The 26,619-nt window shown below is 31.1% G+C and overlaps 2 protein-coding genes across 3 annotated transcripts in view; both read right to left on the bottom strand.

Annotated features, from left to right (window-relative positions):
* The window catches only part of LOC127716392 (arfaptin-2-like), a 260,881-nt gene extending 238,008 nt beyond the window's left edge, over positions 1-22,873 (bottom strand). The window contains exons 1-2 of the mRNA XM_052222578.1: positions 21,845-22,873; positions 19,479-20,009 (exon numbers count right to left, since the gene is read on the bottom strand). The gene's annotated coding sequence lies outside the window, so the exon portion shown is untranslated. The remainder of the gene's footprint in view (positions 1-19,478; positions 20,010-21,844) is intronic.
* LOC127716393 (ceramide phosphoethanolamine synthase-like) overlaps positions 1-26,619 on the bottom strand; it is a 36,014-nt gene that overhangs the window by 5,744 nt on the left and 3,651 nt on the right. Inside the window, exons 1-4 of one of the 2 annotated variants that reach the window (XM_052222582.1) lie at positions 12,722-12,927; positions 6,515-7,330; positions 4,651-4,773; positions 3,653-3,733 (exon numbers count right to left, since the gene is read on the bottom strand). In XM_052222582.1, coding sequence (XP_052078542.1) covers positions 3,653-3,733; positions 4,651-4,773; positions 6,515-7,309 — 999 coding nt within the window. In that variant the 5' untranslated portion in view covers positions 7,310-7,330; positions 12,722-12,927. Of the gene's footprint in view, positions 1-3,652; positions 3,734-4,650; positions 4,774-6,514; positions 7,335-12,721; positions 12,928-26,619 lie in introns of those variants that run through there. The other variant, XM_052222583.1, reaches the window with a different exon arrangement.

Genomic DNA, 26,619 nt, shown 5'->3' with positions numbered 1-26,619 from the left:
AAAAAAAAGACTGGTCAAACAAAATAACTTAACAATGAATGTACTCCAGACTGCTTAAAGTCTTGCATACTTTTTAGTAATAGTATTATCTTATATTGAGTATTCATTTATTTTCCTCGTTGGATACCAATTTTTCCTTGATGTAGAAAAGATTGTATGTTAGTGGATATTTGATTTTGTGCTTCTAACAAATTTTGCATACAATGCTATTGAAAATTCAAAACCTTCACCTACAAAATCATTTGAAGTAAATGGGGAATGTGTCCATGGGACACAGATGCCATGGACACAGATGATGCCCCAACTTGCATATAATGTTAAAAAGGGACATAACTCAAAGAACTGTAAAAGTGACGCTACCCAAATATGTACTTGATCTGAGTTTTGTGGTAATAAGCATTGTGTATACGTTTCATAACATTTAGTTGAGGCAAACTTCCATTCTCAATTTTATTAAGTAAGAGAACAGAAACGAGAGAAATCAGCAATTTTTCCATTTGTAAAGGGCATAACTCTAGAACGGTAAAAGTGACACCACCAAAATTCAATAAAATGCTTCGCTGGGGCGCAGCTTGATACGACCGCAGAGGTCAAACCCTGAACAGTTGGGGCAAGTATGGACACAACATTCAAGCTTGATACAGCTCTGAATTTGGATTGTTATTAAATATTTGACACAGCATAGGTTTCTGACACAGAAAGAATGTGGTCTAAGAACTTGATTTTTTTTAATTTACCTATTATGGTCCAATGTCCAAAATCAAAATACATGGTTAGATTCAGCATATCAAAGAACCCCATATATTCAATTTTTGTTAAAATCAAACAAAGTTTAATTTTGGACCCCAGCTTGGACAAACTTGAAAACTGGGCCCATAATCAAAAATCTAAACACATGTTTAGATTCAGCATATCAAAGAACCCCAAGAATTCAATTTTTGCTAAAATCAAACTAAGTTTAATTTTGGACCCTTTGGACCTTAATGTAGACCAATTTAAAAAACGGGACTTAAAATTAAAAATCTAAATACACGGTTAGATTTGGAATATCAAAGAACCCCAATAATTCAATTTTTGATGAAATCAAACAAAGTTTAATTTTGGACCCTTTTGACCTCAATATGAACCAATTTGATAGCGGGGCCCACAAATAAAAATTCTAAATTCATGGTTAGATTCAGCATATCAAAGAACCCCATATATTCAATTTTTGTTGAAATCAAAAAAAGTTTAATTTTGGACCCCAACTTGGACCAACTTGAAAACTGGGCGCATAATCAAAAATCTAAACACATGTTTAGATTCAGCATATCAAAGAACCCCAAGAATTCAATTTTTGTTAAAATCAAACTAAGTTTAATTTTGGACCCTTTGGACCTCAATGAAGACCAATTTAAAAAACGGGACCTAAATTAAAAATCTAAAAACACGGTTAGATTTGGCATATCAAAGAACCCCAATAATTCAATTTTCGATGAAATCAAACAAAGTTTAATTTTGGACCCTTTTGACCTCAATATGAACCAATTTGATAGCGGGGCCTACAAATAAAAAATCTAAATACATGGTTAGATTCAGCATATCAAAGAACCTCATATATTCAATTTTTGATGAAATCAAACAAAGTTTAATTTTGGACCCCAATTTGGACCAACTTGAAAACTGGGCCCATAATCAAAAATCTAAATACATGTTTAGATTCAGCATATCAAAGAACCCCATATATTCAATTTTTGTTGAAATCAAACAAAGTTTAAATACTGGACCCTATCTTGGACCAACTTGAAAACTGGGCCCATAATCAAAAATCTAAACACATGTTTAGATTCAGCAAATCAAAGAACCCCAAGAATTCAATTTTTGTAAAAATCAAACTAAGTTTAATTTTGGACCCTTTGGACCTCAATGTAGACCAATTTAAAAAACAGGACCCAAAATTAAAAACCTAAATACACGGTTAGATTTGGAATATCAAAGAACCCCAATAATTCAATTTTAGATGAAATCAAACAAAGTTTAATTTTGGACCCTTTTGACCTCAATATGAACCAATTAGATAACGGGGTCCACAAATAAAAAATCTAAATACATGGTTAGATTCAGCATATCAAAGAACCCCATATATTCAATTTTTGTTGAAATCAAACAAAGTTTAATTTTGGACCCCAATTTGGACCAACTTGAAAACTGGGCCAAAAATCAAAAATCTAAATACATGTTTAGATTCAGCATATCAAAGAACCTCATATATTCAATTTTTGCTAAAATCAAACAAAGTTTAATTTTGGACCCTTTGGACATTAATGTAGACCAATTTGAAAACTGGACCCAAAATTAAAAATCTAAATACACTGTTAGATTCGGCATAACAAATAAATAAATGTGATCAAAGATTTTACAAATCTAATGCGCCATACTGTGCAATTAAAGATTACTTCTTGAAATTTTTCAATATTTGAAATTTGAAAAAAAAATAATATTTGAAGAATTATTCTTTTTAATTTCTGAAATCTGAAATGAGAAAAAATTGGCCCCCCACAATTTCTTTTTATCCCCCCCCCCCCCCTTTTTCCCCCCAAAAAATTTTTTCCCTCAAGATATGGTCATAATCTCAATTCAAATTTTCAATGGAGTTGGCAACCATAATTACCCATTTAAATTTACCATAGTGCTAACTTAATCTATTTTATAATAGAATTAATAAAAATATAGTGTCAAATCTTTCATATGGATTTTTTTGTAAAAAAAAAAGATGAAAACATTTGCAGATATTTTTACTGGTCTTCCTTTATAAATATGCATTTCTTTAAACATAATTTAAAAGCAGTGTAAGGGAAGTAACCAAAACGTTGTATTTGGATTACCTCCCTTACACTGTTTTAGATTATCTTTATTGTTCATTAACCATTACTTTATACATAATTTAAAAGCAGTGTAAGGGAGATAATTTCAATGATGTATTTGATTTATCTCCCTTACACTGCTTTAAATTATGTTTTGTACTAAAGTATTTGTCCATTAACCAGGACAACCTTGTTTTTCCCCCTTTTTTGCCCCTAATTCCTAAACGGTTTGAGCCATAACCCCCCCAAAGCAAATCCTAACCATCCCTTTGTGGTATGGAAACTTGTAGTATAATTTCAGAGAGATCCATACACTGTTCCACAGTTATTGTCTGGAAACTAGAAAATGCTCATTTTTGGCCCCTAATTCCTTAACTGTTGGTACCATAACCCCCAAAATCAATCCCAACCTTCCTTTTGTGGTATTTAACCTTATGGTCAAATTTCAAAAAGATCCATTCACTTAAACTAAAGTTAGAGTGCGAAAACCAATATGTATTCGGACGACGACGCCGGACGACGACGACAACGACGACGACGGCGCCAACGTCATACCAATATACAACCACAAAATTTTTTTGCGGTCGTATAAAAATTGATATGCGTTTTGTCGTAATTAGCATTGTGTATAAGTTTCATAACATTTGGTTGAGGCAAACTAAAGTTAGAGAACGGAAACCAATTTTGGGATGTACGGACGTACATACAGACAAGGGTAAAACTTAATGCCCCCTCCGCTACGGCAGGGTCATAACAATTAGTACCCCATGAAAAGTATTGAATCCACAGGTCACCACCTGTCTACTTACATGGTTTACATGCACAACTGTAATGACATTAACTGATATCAGGATAACATATCCAATATATTGTACAAAGTTCAGGAACTCCTACAAAATAAAACAATACAATAATATTGTACAAATAAATTGTAGAAAAAAAATGATAAGGATCTACTTCTCATTATAGGTGACCATATATGTGACCGTAAGTGACTCATTATACATGTATTTGACCATATATATGGCCCATTATATGTCATCATTGGCAATCATACCACATCTTCTGATTTTTATATATCATGTATATATTCAAGTTGGTTTGCAATCCCATATACTGTATTTGATTTAGCATGTGGAGACCAAATCTGCAGAAAATGTGTTTTTCTTTAAATAACTACAATGTATGATTTTGGCCACAGATATAATGACCTAAAAATCAATAGGGATATACCTCTCTTTATACATACATGTACATAAGGATATATATATATAAGCATGTTTGTAATCCCATATACAGTATTTGATATAGAATCCTGACACAACTTTTTTACATAAATGTCAGTCTACAATCATGTTATTTTCTGTAAAAACAAGAATTGAGGTGGATAACAAACTAAATATCAATACCATATTATACAGACATGTCCTTTTATATGAAACTATTGCAATGGCTTTCCCATTTATGAAATGAGTTCTATGGTCAATTTCCCACTATTATCATCTCTCTCTTCAACTATGATCTTAAAATATGTGTATTAGAACTTACATAAACTTAAAATATATGTGCTAGAACTTACCCAAACTTTATCCATAAAATATGTGTACTAGAACTTACCTAAACTTTATCCATAATGTATGTGTACTAGAACTTACCCAAACTTTATCCATAAAATATGTGTACTAGAACTTACCCAAACTTTATCCATAAAATATGTGTACTAGAACTTACCCAAACTTTATCCATGATATATGTGTACTAGAACTTACCCAAACTTTATCCATAAAACTTATGTACTAGAACTTACCCAAACTTTATCCATAAAAATAACAACCAGGAATACTTGGAAGAGGGACTGTCCATCACACAGTCTCCACATATACATAACCAACCATGTACTGAAGGAGTGTAACATAGATGTCTGTAAAGTCTGTAAAATAACAAAAAATATATACATAACCAACCATGTACTGAGGTAAAATAGTAAGAGAATAGCATTCAAATGTCCCCCACTAATGCATGTACATGTAATTAAACTGTCCAAGGGCAGTAACTCAAAAAACTTTTTATTTGTTCATATGAACTTTTTCATAGATATCCTTACAGACATGTAGGCAGGATATTGCTTACAATGTTATTTTCAATATAATTTCTATTTCCAAGAAGCATTAATCCCAAAAATGGTTTTTAGGCGCTGATTGTCCCACTCCTGGAAGAACCTGCTCATATAAACCTTTGACAAATTTCACTAAAATCTGACAATGGAGGTGTGAGAGTGCATTATAGTGAACAATGCAATTTTCAATTTAAATTACATTTCAAAATGAAATAATTTCTTAAGAATTCATTTTTGAACTGAAAAGACATTACTATTATAAACCTTTGATATGAATTTCATCAAAATTTTACACAAAATGTAGGTTTGAGAGTGCTTAATTACAATGTTATTTCATACAGAATTTACATTTTAAGGGACAAAACTCCTGTAAAAATTACTGATCAGCGCTGATTTTAAAAATCGTCAAAGACATTGCCAATATAAACCTTTTAATTTAGAATTTTATGAAATGTAGACTTGAAAGCACTTACAATTGAATTTTCCATATAATTTATATTTCAAAGGGGCATTACTTAATAAACTGCTTCGCTAAGCGCAGCTAGATACGCCCGCAGAGGTCCAACCCTGAACAGTTGGGGCAAAAATGGACACAATATTCAAGCTTGATACAGGTCTGAATTTGGATTGTAATTAAATATTTGACATATTATAGGTTTCTGAATAAATGTAGTCAAAGAACTTGAAATTGGTTATATGAATTGAATTTATATTCAATTAAAGATTTCTTGCTGTTGTGCAATACTTAGTAAATCTGTTGTCAGACTATAAAAAAATAAAGTTCAATTAATTCTCAATGTCATATTAGAAATTTATGAAAATAAAAAAGGAGCTTACATCAATAGATATAAACAGTTCACCAAAGTTTCATGACAATTGGTGACAGAATTTTTGAGTTATTGTCCGAAAACTGGAAAATCACCCCCTTTTTTAATGAATAAAACCCCCATAACTCAGAAATGTAAAATGTAAAATTTATAAAATTCTAAAGGGAGCTTACATCAATACATACAAACAATTCACCACAGTTTCATCAGAATTGCTGAAAGCATTTTTGAGTTTTTGTCCGAAAACTGGAAAATCCCCCCTTTTTTATGAATAAAACCCTGTAACTCCGAAACGTAAAATCCCAAATTTATAAAAATCGAAAGGGAGCTCATGTCAATAGATATAAACAATTCACCACAATTTCTTGCAAGTTGGTGAAATCATTCTTGACTTATTGTCCGAAAACTGGAAAATCCCCCTTTTTTTAATGAATAAAACCCCATAACTCAGAAACGTAAAATCTAAAATTTATAAAAAACGAAAGGGAGCTCACGTCAATAGATATAAACAATTTACCAAAGTTTTATGCAAATTGGTTAAAGCATTTTTGAGTTAATGTCCGACATGTTGACGATGGACAGACGGACGGACAGACGGATAACGGTATACCATAATATGTCCCGTAAACGGGCGTATAAAAATAGTTGATCAGCACTGATTTTCCAATGAGAAAAAGAAGATTTTTTACTTCTTTGAATCATATGAGACCCATTGTTAATATACTTACTGTTTGTGCATCATTTTTAAGGTTGGTTTCCAATACTTCTCCCATCTGCTCAGTTCTTTTATCCCACGAACCTGAAGCCATAAAAATCTGAAATCCAAAACACCAACACTTCCAGAAGATAAATTTTTTGCTTGGTTTTGTATATTTTTCTCCATTTCCATTTGTCACACCATTTTCAGTTGGAACAGCTGGTTTACAAAATGGTAAAATGTATTCCTGAGTTTTACTTATCAAAGGTGCACCTTTAAACAGAAAGAATACAACTCCGAGATTGAATGCAACTCCCCCTAACACATCTAGTGTTGTGTCCATATAATATCCCAATGTTGATTTGTTAGATTTATAAACAGTTTCATGGGCATGACTCCTGTAAATTACACCATCCAAACTATCCAGCCAGATTCGAAATTCATAAATAACAACTGCAATTCTTCTGTGTTTCAAATTTTCTGAGCTGACGAATTTTGCTGCCACTAATGCTAGGATAAAATGAGTGATAGTCACCATATTAGGAGTCACAAAAAAGAAAACTTTGCTAAATCTTGTCAATTCATCAAAAATTTCTGTAGTTGGAACCATGAAATAATGATTTGTGTGGTCACTCATGACAAGTTTTGCACTGAGCGGATGAAACATTGAGTATGAATCTCCACGTGTCTGATCGGTGAATGTCGTATCCTGTATAGTCACATACAATATGACGTCCATTGTAATGTAATAACTAAACAATAATAAGAAAAACAAACAACAAAGGTTACGTTCATTCCGTAGAACCTGAGGTATCAAGGTCATCATCTTGGACTCTCTGTTACAAATCTACCTGAAAAAAATCATATATATTATTAATATTTTGTAAATAAATTCAAATTAGAAATAAATTTACATATAGAATTCCCAATTTGTTTCTAGCTTTAGTATTAACTGCTAAGCCCCAATAAATGAGTGATGGTGTATTTACAATTTCCTCCTTAAGAGAAATAGGGTAGGTACATGACAGTAAGTATTCTTTTTACTTTTGTAATTTTTGTCCCTAGAGTGCCTGTTACCTGTATATTAGTAAACCTGCAATTTGGTTGCAATTAACTAGAAAAAAAGCAAATGAAAACTTAATGAAAGTGATTTCTATGCAGGGAAAAAATAGGGTCAGTACATGTTGCCCCATTACATCTTACTAGCAAGTTTTATTATGTTTCAGACTGTTCAAGGAAACCCGATACTTCCTTAACCAAATATCAAATAATTCAAGAAATCTTCTATGTAAGAATAAGGAGATGTGGTATGATTACCAATGAGACAACTATCCACCAAAATTCAAATGAAGTGGATGTAGGCAACCGTACGGCCTTCAACAATAAGAATAAACTGCTTCGCTGAGCGCAGCTGGATATGCCCGCAGAGGTCCAACCTGAACAGTTGGGGCAAAAATGGACACAATATTCAAGCTTGATACAGGTCTGAATTTGGATTGTAATTAAATATTTGACATATTATAGGTTTCTGAATAAATGTAGACAAAGAACTTGAAATTGGTTATATGAATTGAATTTATATTCAATTAAAGATTTCTTGCTGTTGTGCAATACACTGTGCTGTTGCGCAATACTTAGTAAATCTGTTGTCAGACTATAAATAAATAAAGTTCAATTTCTTCTCAATGTCATATTTGAAATTTATGAAAATCAATAGGGAGATTACATCAATAGCTATAAATAATTCACCAAAGTTTCATGAGAACTGCTGAAAGCATTTTTGAGTTATTGTCCAAAAACTGGAAAATCCCCCCTTTTTTAAAGAATAAAACCCCATAACTCAGAAATGTAAAATCTAAAATTTATAAAATTCTAAAGGGAGCTTACATCAACAGATATTTTAAACAATTCACCAAAGTTTCATGAGAACTGCTGAAAGCATTTTTTAGTTCTTGTCCGAAAACTGGAAAATCACCCTTTTTTTATGAATAAAACCCTGTAACTCGGAAAAGTAAAATCTAAAATTTATAAAAATCGAAAGGGAGCTCATGTCAATAGATATAAACAATTCATCAAAATTTCTTACAAGTTGGTGAAAGCAATCTTGAGTTATTGTCGGAAAACTGGAAAATCCCCCCTTTTTTAATGAATAAAACCCCAAAACTCAGAAACGGTAAATCTGAAATTTATAAAAAATGAAAGGGAGCTCACGTCAATAGATATAAATAATTCACCAAAGTTTCATGCATATTGGTTAAAGCTTTTTTGAGTTAATGTCCGACATGTTGACGACGGACGGACAGACAAACGGACGGACAGACGGTCAACGGTATACCATAATAAGTCCCGTAAACGGACGTATAAAAACCCAGACATGAAAATATGAAACAATTCAATTGTACATGTACACTGGACCGACCTTCAACCTAGTGGAATGATTTGCCTATTTCATACGAAATATTACAACTGTTTATTCTTTCAAATACAAAATAACAGATCATTTATTGATATCAAGCAATTGAAAAAATATTAAATATTTCATCACGTTTATTTTTTCAAAACATTTTATGCACTATGCAGCTGTATTTAACATTATCTTAATACTTGACTGTTATACTAATGTATGACATGTACATTTGTATATATGCTTGCATGTGTGTTTTTCAACTTTTTTTTGTTTTTCTATGATGAGGGCCTCGGGGAAGATTAGTTAAACATTTGTATAACTAACTGTGTAACCCTCTTAAAATAAAGTATTGTTGTTGCTAGTGAAACCCTTGACACAGGTATTTTTCATAGTCTTATTTGCTAATAAACAGTTACATCATAATACCTATATCTATAAATGTATTAATATATCATAAAGTCACTGATAAGAACATTATTGATAATTAACACTATTGTGACATCACAATTATATATTTCATAAATTATTCATTTATTAGTATGGGTACTCTGTATCTGTCTAAATATATGTACATCTAATTATAAATGTTATACAGAATGTATGTAGTCCATATGGACCATTGATCAGTCAATAATCTACTTAGAGGTATCATTCCCAAACATTCTTTTGTAGAAATAGGTAAAAAAGTGTTCAACTCTGAAACTATGTAATAAACCTCCATTAAAATTGATTTTCAAACATCTGGGTTGAACCTTCTTTAAAGATTACAAGATTCTATTCATCATGTTTATAGTAATGTTATCATATCTCCTAGTTTAACACACCAATTCTTTGATCATCTTTTATTCCCAATCAATACATTTTTTTTATTTTCTTCATTTATTTCAACAGACTTTTTTATCTCAAATTTTCTTTTAAAACACAAACATGTATCTGGTTTTTATTATCAGAATATCATATCGTTTTTTAGGAATATCCATAACTCTAGACAGCTGTATATATATGTAGTGTATCCATTAGACAGCTGTAGTGTATGTGGCAAATTGGAAATGATATACTGATAATTAAATGTCAATATTCATTGAAGTCTCAGATGACTTATTTAATATAATTCATACATTTAACTTTAGAACTTTTTAAATTCCTATAATAAATAATTCACCATTTATCATGTTTATGTGTTCTAGACAAACAATCATTGTCCCCAACTATGTCCCAAAAAAAGGCTGACACATGTACCCTAAGCACTTATGACTCCCATACAGATTTTTCATAATTGACCACTAAAATGCTTCTATATTGTCTGTTGTAGCACACTGTATACATGGAGTGGCAATGAATTACTGATTTCTCAATCCATTAGTTTTTATTGATTGATGAAATTTGAACATCAGTAAGCTACTGTTACCAAAATTTTATTCCACACTTAACGAAAACAAGATTACTATAAAGAGAAGTATAAATGAACATAAAGGAAGTGTGTGGAGAATAAAAAAAACTGTCATACTTTATTGCTGAGGTTATTTCATTATGGAATAATTTCTTTTAACAATAGTTTAAAATAAATGGAGAACGTGTTCATGGGACACAGATAATGCCCCTGCTTGCATATAACGTTATAAAGGAACGTAGCTAGAGAACTGTAAAAGTGAGGCCACCCAAATTCGAACTTGATCTGTGTTTTATGGTAATAAGCATTGTGTATAAGTTTCATAACATTTGGTTGAGGCAAACTAAAGTTAAAGAACAGAAACCAATTTTGGGACAAACGTACAGACAGACAAGGATAACACATATTATTCCACTGTTTAAACATGTTGATAGTTTAATCAATATTTGATTGGTTGAGACTATCCCACCTGTCATTGTACAAATCTTCATATTCCATTCTGAGGATCATATTCCCCTCTGAAATGTCGGGATTACTTCGTGCGACGTTACGCGCGGTTAATGTACATAACGTTTTGAACTTCTTATTCTTCTTAAAATAGCGATAGCTAAACTCATGAACATGTTCAAATTTATTTCAGACGATAAAACAAAAAAACTTATAATTAAATTTTGATCCTTACTGTTTATCAATGGGTATGTCGTGTTTAGTTTGACTTACAAAAACAAGCGGATAAGAAAAAAAATGTATGCAAAATAATATTTAATGTATTGATAGTAAACAAAGATAAGCAGTGGAATAAAACATTCATTTCCCTTTGCCTCGGGAGATATGAAGATTTGTTCACCCTCGAAAAATCATATTTCCCTCGGACAGAGCCCTCGTGAAATATGAATATTCTTGGGTGAACAAATCTTCATATCTCCCTCCGGCACGGGAAATAAATGTATAATGTCCCCTTTGCCTAGTGGCGGGGGCATAAAAATTATCAAATGCAAATTTTATAATATATTGTTTTCACTTAGTATTCAGGAAGTCCATTAACTATGTAAATTATGTATTGTGAACTCCAGGTGACAACTCGTTCTTATCAGGTTCCAATAAAACATGTACCTCCTTTTTCTTAAACCATTTCAAATAACATATTTGTATTAGTTAAAATAGTTACAAACTTATTTCAATATGATTGATTACTAGATATATAAACTTATAACTGTTTGCAATGATAACAGTTATTAGATTCTATATGATTTGAAATTTGTGACAAAACAATATGGTTTGCAATCTATGTTTAATATCAAAATAAGGAGGTAGCCAAAAAAGAATTGTACATGTAGATAAAATATGGATCTACATCTTGGTTCTTTTTCAGTGAATGGAAACAGCCAATATAATTACAGTATGAGAACAACAAAATACAAGTGGTCGAGGTGAACTGGAGAATTCTTTGGTCTTACTCATGGTTTTAGCACAAATTGACTACCAATGAATACGTTTTAGGAGAATACAATTGATTATTTATTGGTGTTTAACATTACTTTCATGACTACTGGCTTTAACGTGGCGTGGCAATCAGTTTCTATTGATGGAGGAAGCTTGAGTGCCAGGAGAGAACCACCACCTTTGGCAGGAAACTGACAATCCAAGTCAATTAACATACGGTTTAAAACACACCTACCACTCACAACCTCATTGTTGACAGGCTAGTGATACTGCAGATAAACTACTATGACCACTAGGCCACCAAGTCCCTCAAGGACCCTGGGAGAACATGTTTTTACAAGCGTCTAAAGTGCAGCCATAATTAGTATAACTCACTCTTTCAGTTAAAACCTGACACTTTTAAATATAGCTAACTAAGCTCATTCAATATCTATTTTCAATCAATTTGTACTTTAACATGCATGAAATGTCAACCATTATCTATAAGGTCTGCAGAAATATCTCTTTAACTTCCCTTGAGTAATTTTGTCAGTAGGTCATGTCAATGTCTACTAACAGGGAAAGAAACTAAGTGTTATCTATTTCAAATCTGTCCTCAATAAGATAAATTATAACATTTCAAGGTTGTCTTTTAGATAATTGTGTTAACATTAAAATGTGAATGTTGAAAAATTTATACTTTTTACCTTATACTTTTAACTTCCTAAACTTTAAATTTCAGTATCTTACAACTGAAAAATGTTATAAATAATTCCCCTCGCACATGTTATAAACAATAAATATATAAAAACTTCACATATTAGTTTAAGTATAGATGTATGGTTTTAGTGATGTTGAATAGTAATTTATATCTTTTTACAAACCAATCAAACAAGAACATAAATGAATTCAACTTTATAAATCATTCAAATAAAACTTTGAACACCTTTGTTGACAATTTTCTTATTTAACAAATCTATATACAATATGTTTACCATTAATACAAATAAACTTAATACTTGCCAATATATTTCAATCACTGGCTATTTCAAAATATTCTACAACAGACTATTTTGTATCCTTCCTTTCAAAAGTTTAAATACAAAGAATGAAAATCCATTGTTTTCAATAAAATGATCACAATCACTTGTTACTAATTGTACAGAATATACCCTGTTAATTTAATCAATAATGGCCTGTTTATCAATAAGGATTAATTTGACCTTTGAACTAGTCTGATCATGAATCAGACCATAAAATCATTGAACCAACCCTTTTAAAATCAAAAAGGAAAACAACTATTCAACTAAGAAAAATGTTTTTATTTGGACATTTAAAATGAAAAATAATACCCCAGGTAGTGTTTGAACATTTCAAAATCAATTTAATATTCTATTGGCTAAAAAATGTTTAATTATAAATGAATGTGTAACTTGTTTACTAATTTTGACAAGAATTACATGTTTAAACTAGTACTGGACACCTGGGTTGAGTCATAAACTAAATACATAACTTTAAAACAATTAAATGGATTTTTTTTTACTTTGTTATAAACAATGCCATCACATTTGTTTCTGTTGGAACTGAAATTATCTATACCCTTTAAAGTTCCAAATAAATACTGTAATATTTGTTCCAAAGGAGAAATAATACATGAATTACAGAATATGTCTTCTACTTGGAACTTATATTATGAAGGAACTTCTATTTCATGACAGGAAGAGTAAAAGACAAATAAACTTTTAAAACTCTAAGATTCCTAATTATATTCATTTTGTCATTTTGGAGACACATTTTAAAACACACCACAATTACTATTTACATATCAAATGAATAAAGAATTTGTGAAATTATGTTAAATATAGGTTGAAAGGATTGGGTGAAAAATGATAGGTTTGATAGATAAACAAATAAAAGTAAAGACCTTCATTTTTGAACAGGTACTTATTACAGAGTATGCTAGTCCAAGGTAAACAATGTACTATAAATAACATTACTTGAATTGATCTGAGTTTGTGACAATGTGTTCTCTGACCAGTATCAACTGTTCCTGGTTTAATATATATATATTGCGATATACAAAACCATTTACTATTAACACTTTTTCACACCTGTCTAGGTTTGGTTTTAAGAGAAAATGAATACTATCACATATCTTGCTGACTCTGTATTTTGTTATTATAGGCCAGCAGACATGTGTTTAAATGGTCTACAACTATGTATACATTTTATCAGTAATGGGGACAGTAATTGGGCATTACTCTTTTTAATTGAGGGATAATATTGAAATGTTTTCTGATAGAATAATTTTGAATAACATTTTCAAGCCCGAGATCACAGTTATTTCGTAATGCATTTCTTTTAGACAATTAATTCAAATTTAAAAAATCTCACCTGCTCTATCTCAAAAAGATTTTTACAGTGTAGTGTACTACTTTTGGGACAAATATATTCAAAATTATAGAAAAGTCTTCCAGCTCTAACTCAAAATATGGACAATTCTATGTTGAGGGGGTCTATAATTCAGTTTGACAGCTTCAGACATACTATTATTTGACCTTTTTAACTGGACCAAATCACTACTTTAAATAAAATTCAGCACCAAATTTTTTTTTAAATGTAGTTACATCCCCCTACTTCATATTTCATGTATGAAATACAAAGAAATAATTTGAAAAGAGTATGAAAAAAATTTGCAAGTTATACACTGTCCACACTATGGACTATATTTGTAAACAACGAATAACTGTGTCCTCAGACCTTCATTTGAAATTGACCATTTTTCTGGACAAGCAAGCCTCTCGATTAAAACTGACTTTATAATTAAATCTAAAAATAAAACATTTATGCATGAAGAAGTTTAAAAATTTGGTGTAAAGAATGCTTTGGGGAAACAAAAAATGTGACACTTTTATCAAAGTATTCAAAATAATTTCTAAACCAAAATTGAAGAAAAATCATAAGAACTGTCCCCTTTTCAAACTTTTTACCTAATTTTTTGCATAGTCTCCTACTTGCAAAATATACAAAACTAGAACTTTTCTTCAAAATTTTGTTCCTGAACGATAAAAACTTTTACTCTTTTTCCTTCCATCATACTTTGAATTACCATATTATAAGTACCTGTGCCATTTTGACATTTTAAAAACATTTAGCCTGGTATGGTATATATATTCTAAAGTCACTTGCACATAACTGTGGTTTGATGGAGGCCTCCTATACTTGTAAAAAGAGGCAAATGCATTGTTACGAAAGTGTAATAATCAATGATCTATCAAAAATGCAAATACATTTTTTTAAATCAGTAACCACAAATTCATCCACTGATAACAGAAGAATTTATTCTTGAATCTTGATTTTTTTGTCACATGGAAGAAAAAATAATGCCTTCCAGTTCAATGTTTTTCTTCTATAAATACTGACCTGTTAACAACCAGACAAGTGACCACTTGAAAGAGATAAGAGGTTATTGACATTCACTGATTAAAGTCTAATTGTCATGTTAATCACATGACAAACATGCATGTCTTTTCACTTAAAACTGTAGACTTGATGTAGATAAAGTTGAGTTGCACTAAACAGCTATAAAAAATCAGAACAAATAAACCCCTTTTTCACACCAATGGTGCCCAATTATACTTATTGATGTTATCAAGCTGTGCATTAATTTAACAACATCTGAAAATGTTCATCTGACTTAACTTGATCGAAAAAAATACTTAAAATTTTATATAAAAAAAAAGGTATATAACATTCAGAAAAAAAATTTCTGTCAAGGACATTAACATGTACGTGGGGGACATTTTTTTGAAAATTGCCTTAAATGTAACAGTTAAAGTTTCGTAACTCTAGAGCAACAAACCCGATAATTGAAAAAATCATGAGGGAGCTTCCTTTCTTCAATCCCCACAATATTGTAAAAGTTGGAAGAAACCAATTCAGGAATACTGGAGTTCATGCATGATTTGTGAATTGCCATAAATCTAAGGGTCAAAATTCCATAACTCTGGAATGACAAATCAAATCTCAAAGTGATGGAAATCACTCATGGCAAGATTGGAAGAGTAGTTTGAATTATTTCAAATCATATTTAGGTATGGTGTGTCCAAAAAAGAACATTAATATAGCACTACTGCTGACAATTGCATTTACTGCATGTCTTTAGATGGACAAACACTTTTCCAGTAGATAATAAAATGCTTCGCTGAGCGCAGCCTGATACGACCGCAGAGGTCAGACCCTGAACAGTTGGGGCAAATTTGGATATAATATTCAAGCTTGATACTGTCTGAATTTTGATTGTGATCAAATTTTTGACATAATATAGGTTTCTGACACAAAATAAATGTGGTAAAAGATCTTACAAATCTATTGCGCAATACTGTGCAATTGAAGATTACTTTAGCATTTGAAATTTGAAAATTTAAAAAAAAAATATGAATTCCTTAAAAAAATAGGAACCCCCTCCCCCCAACGACTTTTGGAGTCCCCTCTTGAAGCAATTACCCCAAGACTTGATCCAATTCTTTCCTTTGTAGTATGGAACCTTGTAGTACAATTTCAGAGAGATCCATACACATTTAACACAAGTTATTGTTTGGAAACTAGAATAATGCATGTTTTTGGCCTTTTTTGGCCCCTAATTCCTACATGTTTGAGGCAATTACCCCCAAACTCAATCCCAGCCTTCCCTTTGTGATATGGAACCTTATGGTACAATATCAGAGATCCATACACTTACACACAAGTTATTGTCCGGAAACTACAAAAATTGTTGTTTTTGGCCCCTTTTAGGCCCTTTTAAAATTCCCTAAACTGTTTGCCCCATAACCCCTAATATGAATCCCAACCTTCTACCTGTGGTATTAAACATTTTTATACAATTTCAGAGCAATCTAAATAGTTATACACAATTTATTATCCTGAAACTAGAAAAATGTTTGTTTTGGGCCCCTTTTTCCTAAACGGTTGGGACCATCATCCCCAAAATCAATCCCAACTTTCCTTTTGTGGTATTGAACCTTCTTAAAAAAATTCATAGAGATCCATTAACTTAAACTTAAGTTATTGTCCGGAAACCAATGTGTCTTCGGACGACGACGCAGACGACATCATACCATTATACGATCCCAAAAATTTTTTTGCGGTGTTTTGTCGTGAGAAATATATATATTATTAACAAATCATGAATACCGAAAATTTGTTTAAACGCCTGCAGAAGAATATCTTGGGAACGTTTAGCAACAAAAGCGGAAAATTAGAATGCCTACTCAAATCCATTCTATTAGAAAAACAAATTATTACAGAAGAGTGTCCACCATGCACTTGCACTGCACTATTATTAGAATAGTAGAATAGAACGATATATAAATGGATGAAAATTTGCCTGTAGAGTTATTAAGATGATCTGCTATATATATAACTGTTATACAAATATTAATATAATATATAACAATAAACCTGAGTATACTGATAACAAATGATTACATCACTACAATATAATATTTATTATGGTGAGGTTGATTTCCCTGTCATCCACACAGGAACTTGTCTCAGAAAAAATATATCTATGTACCTTAACCTAACTTTCAGGTATAGAGATGTGATTGTGACCATCCACCAGAACTTGCGGTCATCCGATGTTCAGTACTTCAGTACATGTACTTTGATTTAGTGCAGCTATTGAAGTGAATTGTTAAATTTAATTGAAATACAATGTACAATATCATATTGCTAAATAAACACCCTTGGGGGATATTTCATGGATACTCATAGAAATGAAAAGGCTGATTATAGTAATATAAACAAATCTGTGTTATAATCTGAATAATTACTTATTAATTAGTGATGTTCATATAAAAACGACATGTATGATAAATCTTTGTAAATGTTTTAGCTATGAACAAAAATTGTTGAAAATTTATTTTCCTTACATCATGTACAAATGTATATAAACAGTCAAACCTAGTTGTGTTGAACGCCCTTTTGTCGAAAACTTGTATGAGTCAAAGTAATTTCTTGGACTAGGCAAAATTCCCATTGTTCAATGAATATTTACCTCTAAGAGTCAAACTCGGTTGATTTGAATTCTAGGTTAAGTCGAGTAAATTTTATAGTCCTGTCGAGGTAAAATTAATGTAAAATGACCCTGATGCCTCAAAGTTCAAAGTAAAAAATTTTGAAAGATGCAGGCTCTAAAGATAAAAATTCAAATCCATTGTTTTTCGTATTAACCTTATCATTTTCATAGGAGATTAAAGCTGTGTAAACTACTTGTTGTATAACAGTTAAAATGACATGTTTATAGTGACCAGTTATTAACACCTTAGTTGATCGTCAAAGCGGAACTTTAGTTTGTTGACATATTTCATCTGTTATGAAAATAAAACTAATCTAAATGACCCAAGTTGAGATTAAATGAATCCTTAGAATTGAAATTCATTAATTACAATAAATAAAAGGATTACGGCAATTATTATTAATTTACAATATTTGCAGGGATCTCCATGGATGAAAATTTAACGATGGAGGAACTTTCACCATGACAAAACCCTGTGTCTATGGCATGACTTGATCGAAAGTATTTCATTCCTCTATTTCTATGTAAGGAATGGTGAACAGACTAAAACGTTTTAATGTAATTAAATAATGCAATCAATCGTCTATCTTGATCAAGTGTTCTCCTGTCAGGTGTCGATCATGATTAGCGATCTTTAGCCGAATATCCATCAGGGCTTTAAAACTGTAATCAGGAGGACCCTTTGGCTTATAATACAATAAGGGTTATGCAATTACATGCAATTGATTATAATTGCTAACAAAAATGATGAGGGGGATCATTTGACGATGGCCGAAGATATTTAAACGATGGTGGTGCGCCATCATAAAACAGGTCCTCGAGCTTCCTGTATTTGAATGCAAAACAGACGACCCTCAACACAGATCTTTCAGAACTTGTTTTGTTCTGCGAGTGATTCCATAATTTAGTGACTGACCCTTTTAAATATTAGTGTATTGATTTCATTTGTGGATGTTTTGTATTTGTACTTGTGTGTTTAATTATTATGATGGACCAAAAATATAGAGACAATAGTATACACAATCATGAATAGTCATATCGAAAATAGGCACACTGTTCAAAATCTAGTTTGCACAAATCTCATACCATTTTTCGTGCATTCTAAATTTATGTCGGACATACTCGACCTCTGATGAGCCAAATACTTTCTTTTGGTCCCTTCTACTTTGACTTAAAGAGGTTCGACTGTATACATATAATTATTTATTCTTAATATTAATTATATATTTTTACAAAAAAAAAATTGAATATTTTTGCTTCATGTTAACAGTTTGGCAAATTTAGATAGAATGGCAATTTACTTGGTTTTAGAAGGATTATCTACAAATCTAATTGAGAAAGCTTTTCACATTTGTCTATGTGTCTTAATGTATGTCTAAGAGTTGCTGGATCAATATGACTAATACACAATCATATAGTGTCATATCAAATAAATTGCTTGGCCGAGCGCAGAGGTCCAACCCTGAACAGTTGGGGCAAAAATGGACACAATATTCGCGCTTGATACAGGTCTGAATTTGGATTGTAATTTAATATATTTGACACATAATAGGTTTCTGACACAGAATAAATGTAGTCAAAGAACTTAGAATTGGTTATATGATCTGAATTTATATTAAATTTTTTGCTTTTGTGCAATACACTTTGCTGTTGCGAATTGATCCCCCCTCCCCCTACAAAAAAAAAATTTACCCAACCTTCCTTTTGTGGTTGTAAACCTTGTGTTTAAATTTCATAGATTTCTATTTAATTATACTAAAGTTATTGTCCGGAAATTAAACCAACCTTCTTCGGACAACGCTGAAGTGATACCAATATACGACCGCAAAATTTTTTTGCGGTCGTATAAAAAGGGCACACTGTTTAAAGTATCTAGTTTACACAAATCTCATACAGTCTTTCATTCATTTCAAATTTATGACCACACACTGGACCTCTGATGAGTCGACCCTTGGATAAGTCGAATACTTTGGTCCCGTCCCTTGACTTACCGAGGTTCCACTGTAATTTTGAGATGACTTGTTCCTTGAAAATTAGGGTCCTTTTTTCACAACTGTGGAATTCATACTAGATTCATGTTATCAACCAAGTTATATTGACAGTTTCTTGTTTCACCACAATCATTTCATGACATTTATAACATTCAAGAACATTTTATGAAATGTAAAGGTGTAAAATTGAAATGATTTAACTCTTTCAACACTGCATAACTTTCACTGTATTATACCCTTCAGGTGTAATACCACCATTGATTTTCCCCTATTAGTCTTTGTTAAATTTGCACTTTTCAAAAAATTGTGCAGAATTTATCTTTGTTTCAAATAAAGAAATACTTGGCATGAGTAAAGTTTTATCCTGTCCAGTACTATAGAAAAAATTTCACATAACATTTCATTGCATATAAGAAAATAACCATCACTGGAAGTTAACCAATCAAATTTTCCCCCTTTTTTAACCTGTGTACAAGCTTTAGTAACCATGTAACCTCAAGTTTCCAAAATATTCTATAGAAACCTCAAATAAAGAAATAATGGTGCTTTGAAATACCCAAGATATATGTTTATGACTCAGAAATGTTTTACTGCAATGAAATGTAGGATCAATTACCTACAACTGTCAAATTCAAGGGAATATTTTTTTTCGACCTATTTTCGTATGCAACCAGATGTGACATACTATGATTTGGTGGTATTACACCTAAAGAAGACTTTTTTGTTGAATAAACTGAATGTGACTTTTTTCCTTTGTAATACTGGTTATTTCAAGCATTCCTGTCAAGTTTTGTCATAATCAGTTCAATAGTTTGAGAAAAATCTAGTATAATGTAAGACGACATCTACAGCGATTCGAGCAAAATTTCTTCGAAAAATTCAAACCAAGCCGCATCATGATAGAATATAGTGTGGACTAATAAATGATCAAATATTTATCTCATCTGCCTACAAACAGTTGAATATGATACAAAAGATGACTTTAGGATGATAAATACTACTAATGGACCTCTTATTCTTCCTTATAAAGTCTCTTTTGGTCCATTTATACCTCTCATTTCCTCAAAATTTCTACTTTTTAGGCCAATAAATAAAAATTTTGGGGTAACTTTCACTCATTTATGATAGAAATGTTATTATAAATGATTAATTGAAGTATTCAAGCTGCTTGAACTATCCGTATAAAAGTTTACTGTCTCCAAGGAGGTTTCAATAAGTCCTTGCGTAAAACTTAAATTTACGCCGCGTTCCAGAGAGGGACATAAAAAACTTCTCTTTTGGTGAATAATTTGTTGTTACTGCTTTAAAAGTAATTTCATTTACTTAAAACTATATATTTATTAAAGTATTTCTTAGGAAAAATTTTCTAGTATAGCAGAATATAAGAAATAAGGAGAAAAAGCTCCCCAAGACTCTAAGTATGGCTTGTTCTGTCAACTAATATTCATGGTAAAGTCCTATTTCAAGGAAATTTTCTCATAAAATGTATTTTGGAGACTCAATCCACTCAGAATATTTCATTATTTGTAATATTTCACTTAAATAGCAAGAAATTTTAACACATGAGAGTACTCACAAGGTCAAAGGTGCATGTACAGCTTCCCATATTAGGTGTAATACCACCATTGATTTTCCCCTATTAGTCTTTGTTAAATTTGCACTTTTCAAAAAATTGTGCAGAATTTATCTTTGTTTCAAATAAAGAAATACTTGGCATGAGTAAAGTTTTATCCTGTCCAGTACTATAGAAAAAATTTCACATAACATTTCATTGCATATAAGAAAATAACCATCACTGGAAGTTAACCAATCAAATTTTCCCCCTTTTTTAACCTGTGTACAAGCTTTAGTAACCATGTAACCTCAAGTTTCCAAAATATTCTATAGAAACCCCAAATAAAGAAATAATGGTGCTTTGAAATACCCAAGATATATGTTTATGACTCAGAAATGTTTTACTGCAATGAAATGTAGGATCAATTACCTACAACTGTCAAATTCAAGGGAATATTTTTTTTCGACCTATTTTCGTATGCAACCGGATGACATACTATGATTTGGTGGTATTACACCTTCAACACTAAGGCCAAAAAAAAATATATGTCTGTTTACGGTTACCCGACCTACCCTACTTTTGAGCGCTGACCCTAAGTCATTTTATTTCTGTCGTAAAGTGAAAAACAAACTGAAATCGTGTCAATAACGAAGTTAGTGTTGCAAATGATATAAATCAATTGCCTGATACATCCCAATGTTCACAATCATGAATATGACAGCTGTTTTAAGGAAATTCGCAACTCGTCTGATGAAATAAACACTTTGCCGCCATTTTTTTCCAAGGGAAATAATCCAATCATCAAAAATACGGGTAAACTTGGCCCATGATCAACTCGGATCACGACAAGTCGAAACGGCATGACTCAAAATCATGTCACAAAAAATAAAATGAAAATACCGACCTACCTACCCTATTTTTTTAAAGTATGTAACCTTAAACAGACATATATTTTTTTTTGGCCTAAGTAACTTTGAGAATTTTCATTTATTTTGGGTAGGTACTTTTAAACTGATGTATATTTGTACTCAGTCGTCCAATTCCATCATATAAGGTATCAAAATAATCAGCATACTTTGTACTTGCTGTACCTGTTTGTCTTATTGTGACTTATGGTGACACACAGGTGAGATACAGGTAAAAATACAGGTAAATCAGGTAATTTTGATAAACTGGTGTTTTAACTATGAAATCACTTTTATTTTTTGTTGAGTTTATATTGATTTAATAGTTTATGATTATTAAAAAAATAAATGTTATATTGTCTCAATTGACAAAGTATTTGTACTTCGTTAGCACAGGTAAATGTGTCAACTTTCATGTACGATTTTCAGATTCCCTTCAAATTATTTAAATTGACGATAGAAGTGAAGACTTCTTTAGTATAAAAACATTGAAAATAGTTCAGGGCAGATGCTGAAGTGTTAAAATTTCTAACTGGGCCCACACGTTCCCTAAATTCAAGAATGTTTCTTTGAGTTTCTGTCTTTTTCCATGTGTCAAAATTTTTGTCAACATGTCCGCGGCTTCAAACCCCTCGTAAGTCATCTTCATCATCACTGTCCCCTACTATATTTCTCCATTGCCATAGTGCAGAAAGAGTTAAATGACTTTAAACTATAAGTGTTTCAGGAATAGACCATCCTTCATTTGCTTTTGAGAAACAAAATAAAAACCAGAAGTTTTAAGTTAATCAGAAATTACGAGTGATACTAGTACTGGATTCATCTACAGTGTTTGTTCTATTTTACCAAATGGCAGGAAATCATTCATAATCCTTGCCTGAAAGAGTGTTTGCATATATTACTAATAATACATGTACCTTCACTTGTTTAATTTGACATGAACTTATTTTTCATCAAACAAGTGAGTGTCTAATCTGGGGCACTTGCAGCATGCATATTATAAATAGTAAATAAAGTACATGTTTGATTTGTGAACAATTACTTTTTTCTATGTAATTTGATAGTTTTAATTTATAAATATGAATTAGCGATTATCTTTGGTGAAATGTTTATAAACAATGAAGTAACTTGTCATGGAATAGAATTTCCTTATATTATTAGTTTGGAACTTTATTATTACTGTCAGTAAGGTATGAGAACACAGGTAAAAAGTGATCAGCTATCATAAGCCAATATCTCCTGGGTGCATTAATAGAGTTATGAGGAGGGCCCTCCTAATTATCAAACTATAGCTAAGCCACAGTTCTATTACGGGAAAAAACAATTCAAATCAAAAATAAGTGCAAAATGGTGATAAAAAAAAACCTGATCTCAATTAAATGATTATTATTTATGTACAAAAAATTTCATGACCTAAATCACAATCAGCCATTCGTCAATCAGGTTGCTGTTCAGGTCATGTCAGACAAATATGACAGTATCAGGACCCTTGAGAACCACAATCCTCTAAATAGACCCAGCAAGGCTTTAAAGATTAAACAGAATTTTACATGTACTTTGTTCATCAGCCCTTTTAACAATCACCATGATCACATAAGAACTCAAGTCTCATTGTAAACAATTCTAGTTTAGGTGTGGATACAGTAGAGCCAGGAAGCAAATTCCAAGAGTTCAAAACACCATTATAATAAATTTTCCCCTACATCTGTTCTAGTATAATGCTAAACTTCTTTATAAAGAAAGAAGTTTTCATAACAGTAAGAAAATATAAAATATAGTAAATTTAAAAATCAGGTTTTTGACAACTTTGAACTGGTGCATTATCCGGGAAGCACTAATGACAGGACGATTGCCCGGATAGTGACAGGACGATTGACCGGATGAGATATAAATAGTCATAACGTTTTTGTTATTCGGTAGATTTTTTTAATATTTGTAGACCTTAGAGATATTAAACTATATTTTATGAAAATAAAACAAAATAAGTGAAAAAAAATATTTTTGAGCAATTAAAGTTGACCGGACGGATTTCACACTCGCCGATACACGCTATACATATATTCAATTGGTCGAAAACAAGTGTTAATATCTTTTTTGTTTTACAATATTTGTCGATGAAATTAAGGAATCTGTGAGAATAATAAATATATAATACGAAAATATAAACTTTATAGTAAACAAAAATGTGTTTCTGCAAAAAAAGTTGACCGGACGGTATTGACATTCGCCGATGTACGCATTGATTATATTGAACTGATCGACAAAAAGTGTTTATATTTTTTTTGTTTTACAATATTATTACATGAAACTAAGAAATCTACGAGATCAATAAATATATGATATGAAAATATAAACTTTATAGTAAAAAACATTGTTTTTCTTCAAAATAAGTTGACCGGACGGAACTAACATTCGCCGATATATGCTTTGAATATATTGAACTGATCGACACAAGTGTTAATATCTCTTCTTTTTTTACAATATCTGTCCATGAAATAAATGAATCTGTGAAATTAATAAATATATTATACGAAATTTTAATCTTTATAGTTAAAAAAAAAAATGTTTTCTGCAAAAAAAGTTGATTGGACGGAATTAATATTCGCCGATATATGCTTTAAATATTCAGTGTTCCCGCCTGCCCTAAATAGAAGGGCGGCCCGCCCTTGGTGCCCTTACCCCCGCCCTTCTGCCCTCCAAAGTAAAACAATGCACCCCTCTGCCTTTTCAAAAAAATAAAATTTCCAAATGTCATGTCTACCGGCGTTTCCGGTAAAATTGTTACCTGATTGTGTAACACTAATTAACTGACAATGGGATTAAGTTAAATACCTAGTGCTTTGGCAGTTTTATCACCTTTGTTAATGATTGTTTACTGCTAATTAGTGGATTTAAGATAATTGAACAAATACTAGATATTTAATACAGAATGAAATGTCCACATGTTATCCATTTGTAATGTTTATGTACAGCATGTACACCTGAAAAAAATTATTTCAGTAGGCATAACATAAAAAATAAAATCTTAAACAATTTTAAAGGCATACATAGTTTTGACTTAATTGGTAAAAAAAATTTTTGTTTCATAACCATGAGTATGAAATTTAAAGAGGAATCAAAGAAATTTGTACTTTGAACATAACAAGATTCACTTCCTGTTTTTAATACTTCTTGTATTTTATAATCCTCCTGACATAGGAGCACTCAACTAATTTATTTTTAACAATGATGGAGAAAAAAGTAACTGTTTATACCTTCTGCAATATATTATTGCATCAATATAAAATATGATCATCTCCTGTCTCACCTGTGTTATTTATAAAACTCCTTACTGAGGAGCACTTTGGTGTGCACTTAAAAATACTTTTTTGTAACAATTCAAATGATAATAAATAACTCTCAATAACATATATACTATATGTTTGAACAAGTAATTTAAATGTAGATAATTTAATTACATTCAACATTCAATTTTGCATGTATAACTCCATCTTTCAAAACTACTTGTTTATTTTGGTATAAGTTATAAAACATTGAAATTTCTGATGATTATTTTCCATACCAAATGTACAAGTTTGTTTAGATTAACATCAAAATGATATGCTTTGCTTCATGGTATGATAATTTGATGAAAAACAATTCTTACTGGAACCAACATCAAGAACACATTTATTTCTGAATATGGTTTAAATACAACTAATGTTCTCCAGCTGAGCCTAGCAATATTCAAGGTAATTTATACACTGTCCAACATTGCCCTTAAAATCTGGGTTATAACGCTCAAGTGCCCTTTCAGACAACTAGCACCCTTCTGCCCTGAGATTCAAGCTGGAACACTGAATATATTGAACTGATCGACACAAGTGTTAATATCTCTTCTTTTTTCTATAATATCTGTCCATGAAATAAATGAATCTGTGAGATTAATAAATATATTATACAAAAATAAAAACTTTATAGTAAAAACTTTAAGCCCAAAATGTTGATTTGAGTGAGTTCACCACGGCACACTAGAAGTAATTATATTTAATTAGATTAATCTAATTTTGACACTTGTCGTAATCACTTATCAAGCCAAATAACATGTCATTAAAGTTTTCACACCTGTGACATCAAATACATTTAATTGAATTACCTTATATAATCAGTTGGCAATTAGAATCCAATCAAAGAAGAAATTTGATAAAGTTCAAGATTACAGATTAACTTTTAACTCACCTAGTAATAATTCCTCAATTGTTCAGTCATATCTGCTCTGACTTTCAACCAGGTCAGATCGCACGAATTATAGTTCTACTATATATTGCTTTAATAGCATGTCTTTTTAAAGACAATTTTCAAATATATATTGATATATATATATAGATTTATAATAGTGCTACTATAT

Source organism: Mytilus californianus, unplaced genomic scaffold (assembly GCF_021869535.1).
Source record: "Mytilus californianus isolate M0D057914Y unplaced genomic scaffold, xbMytCali1.0.p SCAF_9, whole genome shotgun sequence".
NCBI lineage: Eukaryota > Metazoa > Mollusca > Bivalvia > Mytilida > Mytilidae > Mytilus > Mytilus californianus.
Note: the sequence above shows the minus strand (reverse complement) of the source record. Positions and strands in the feature narration are given on the sequence as shown.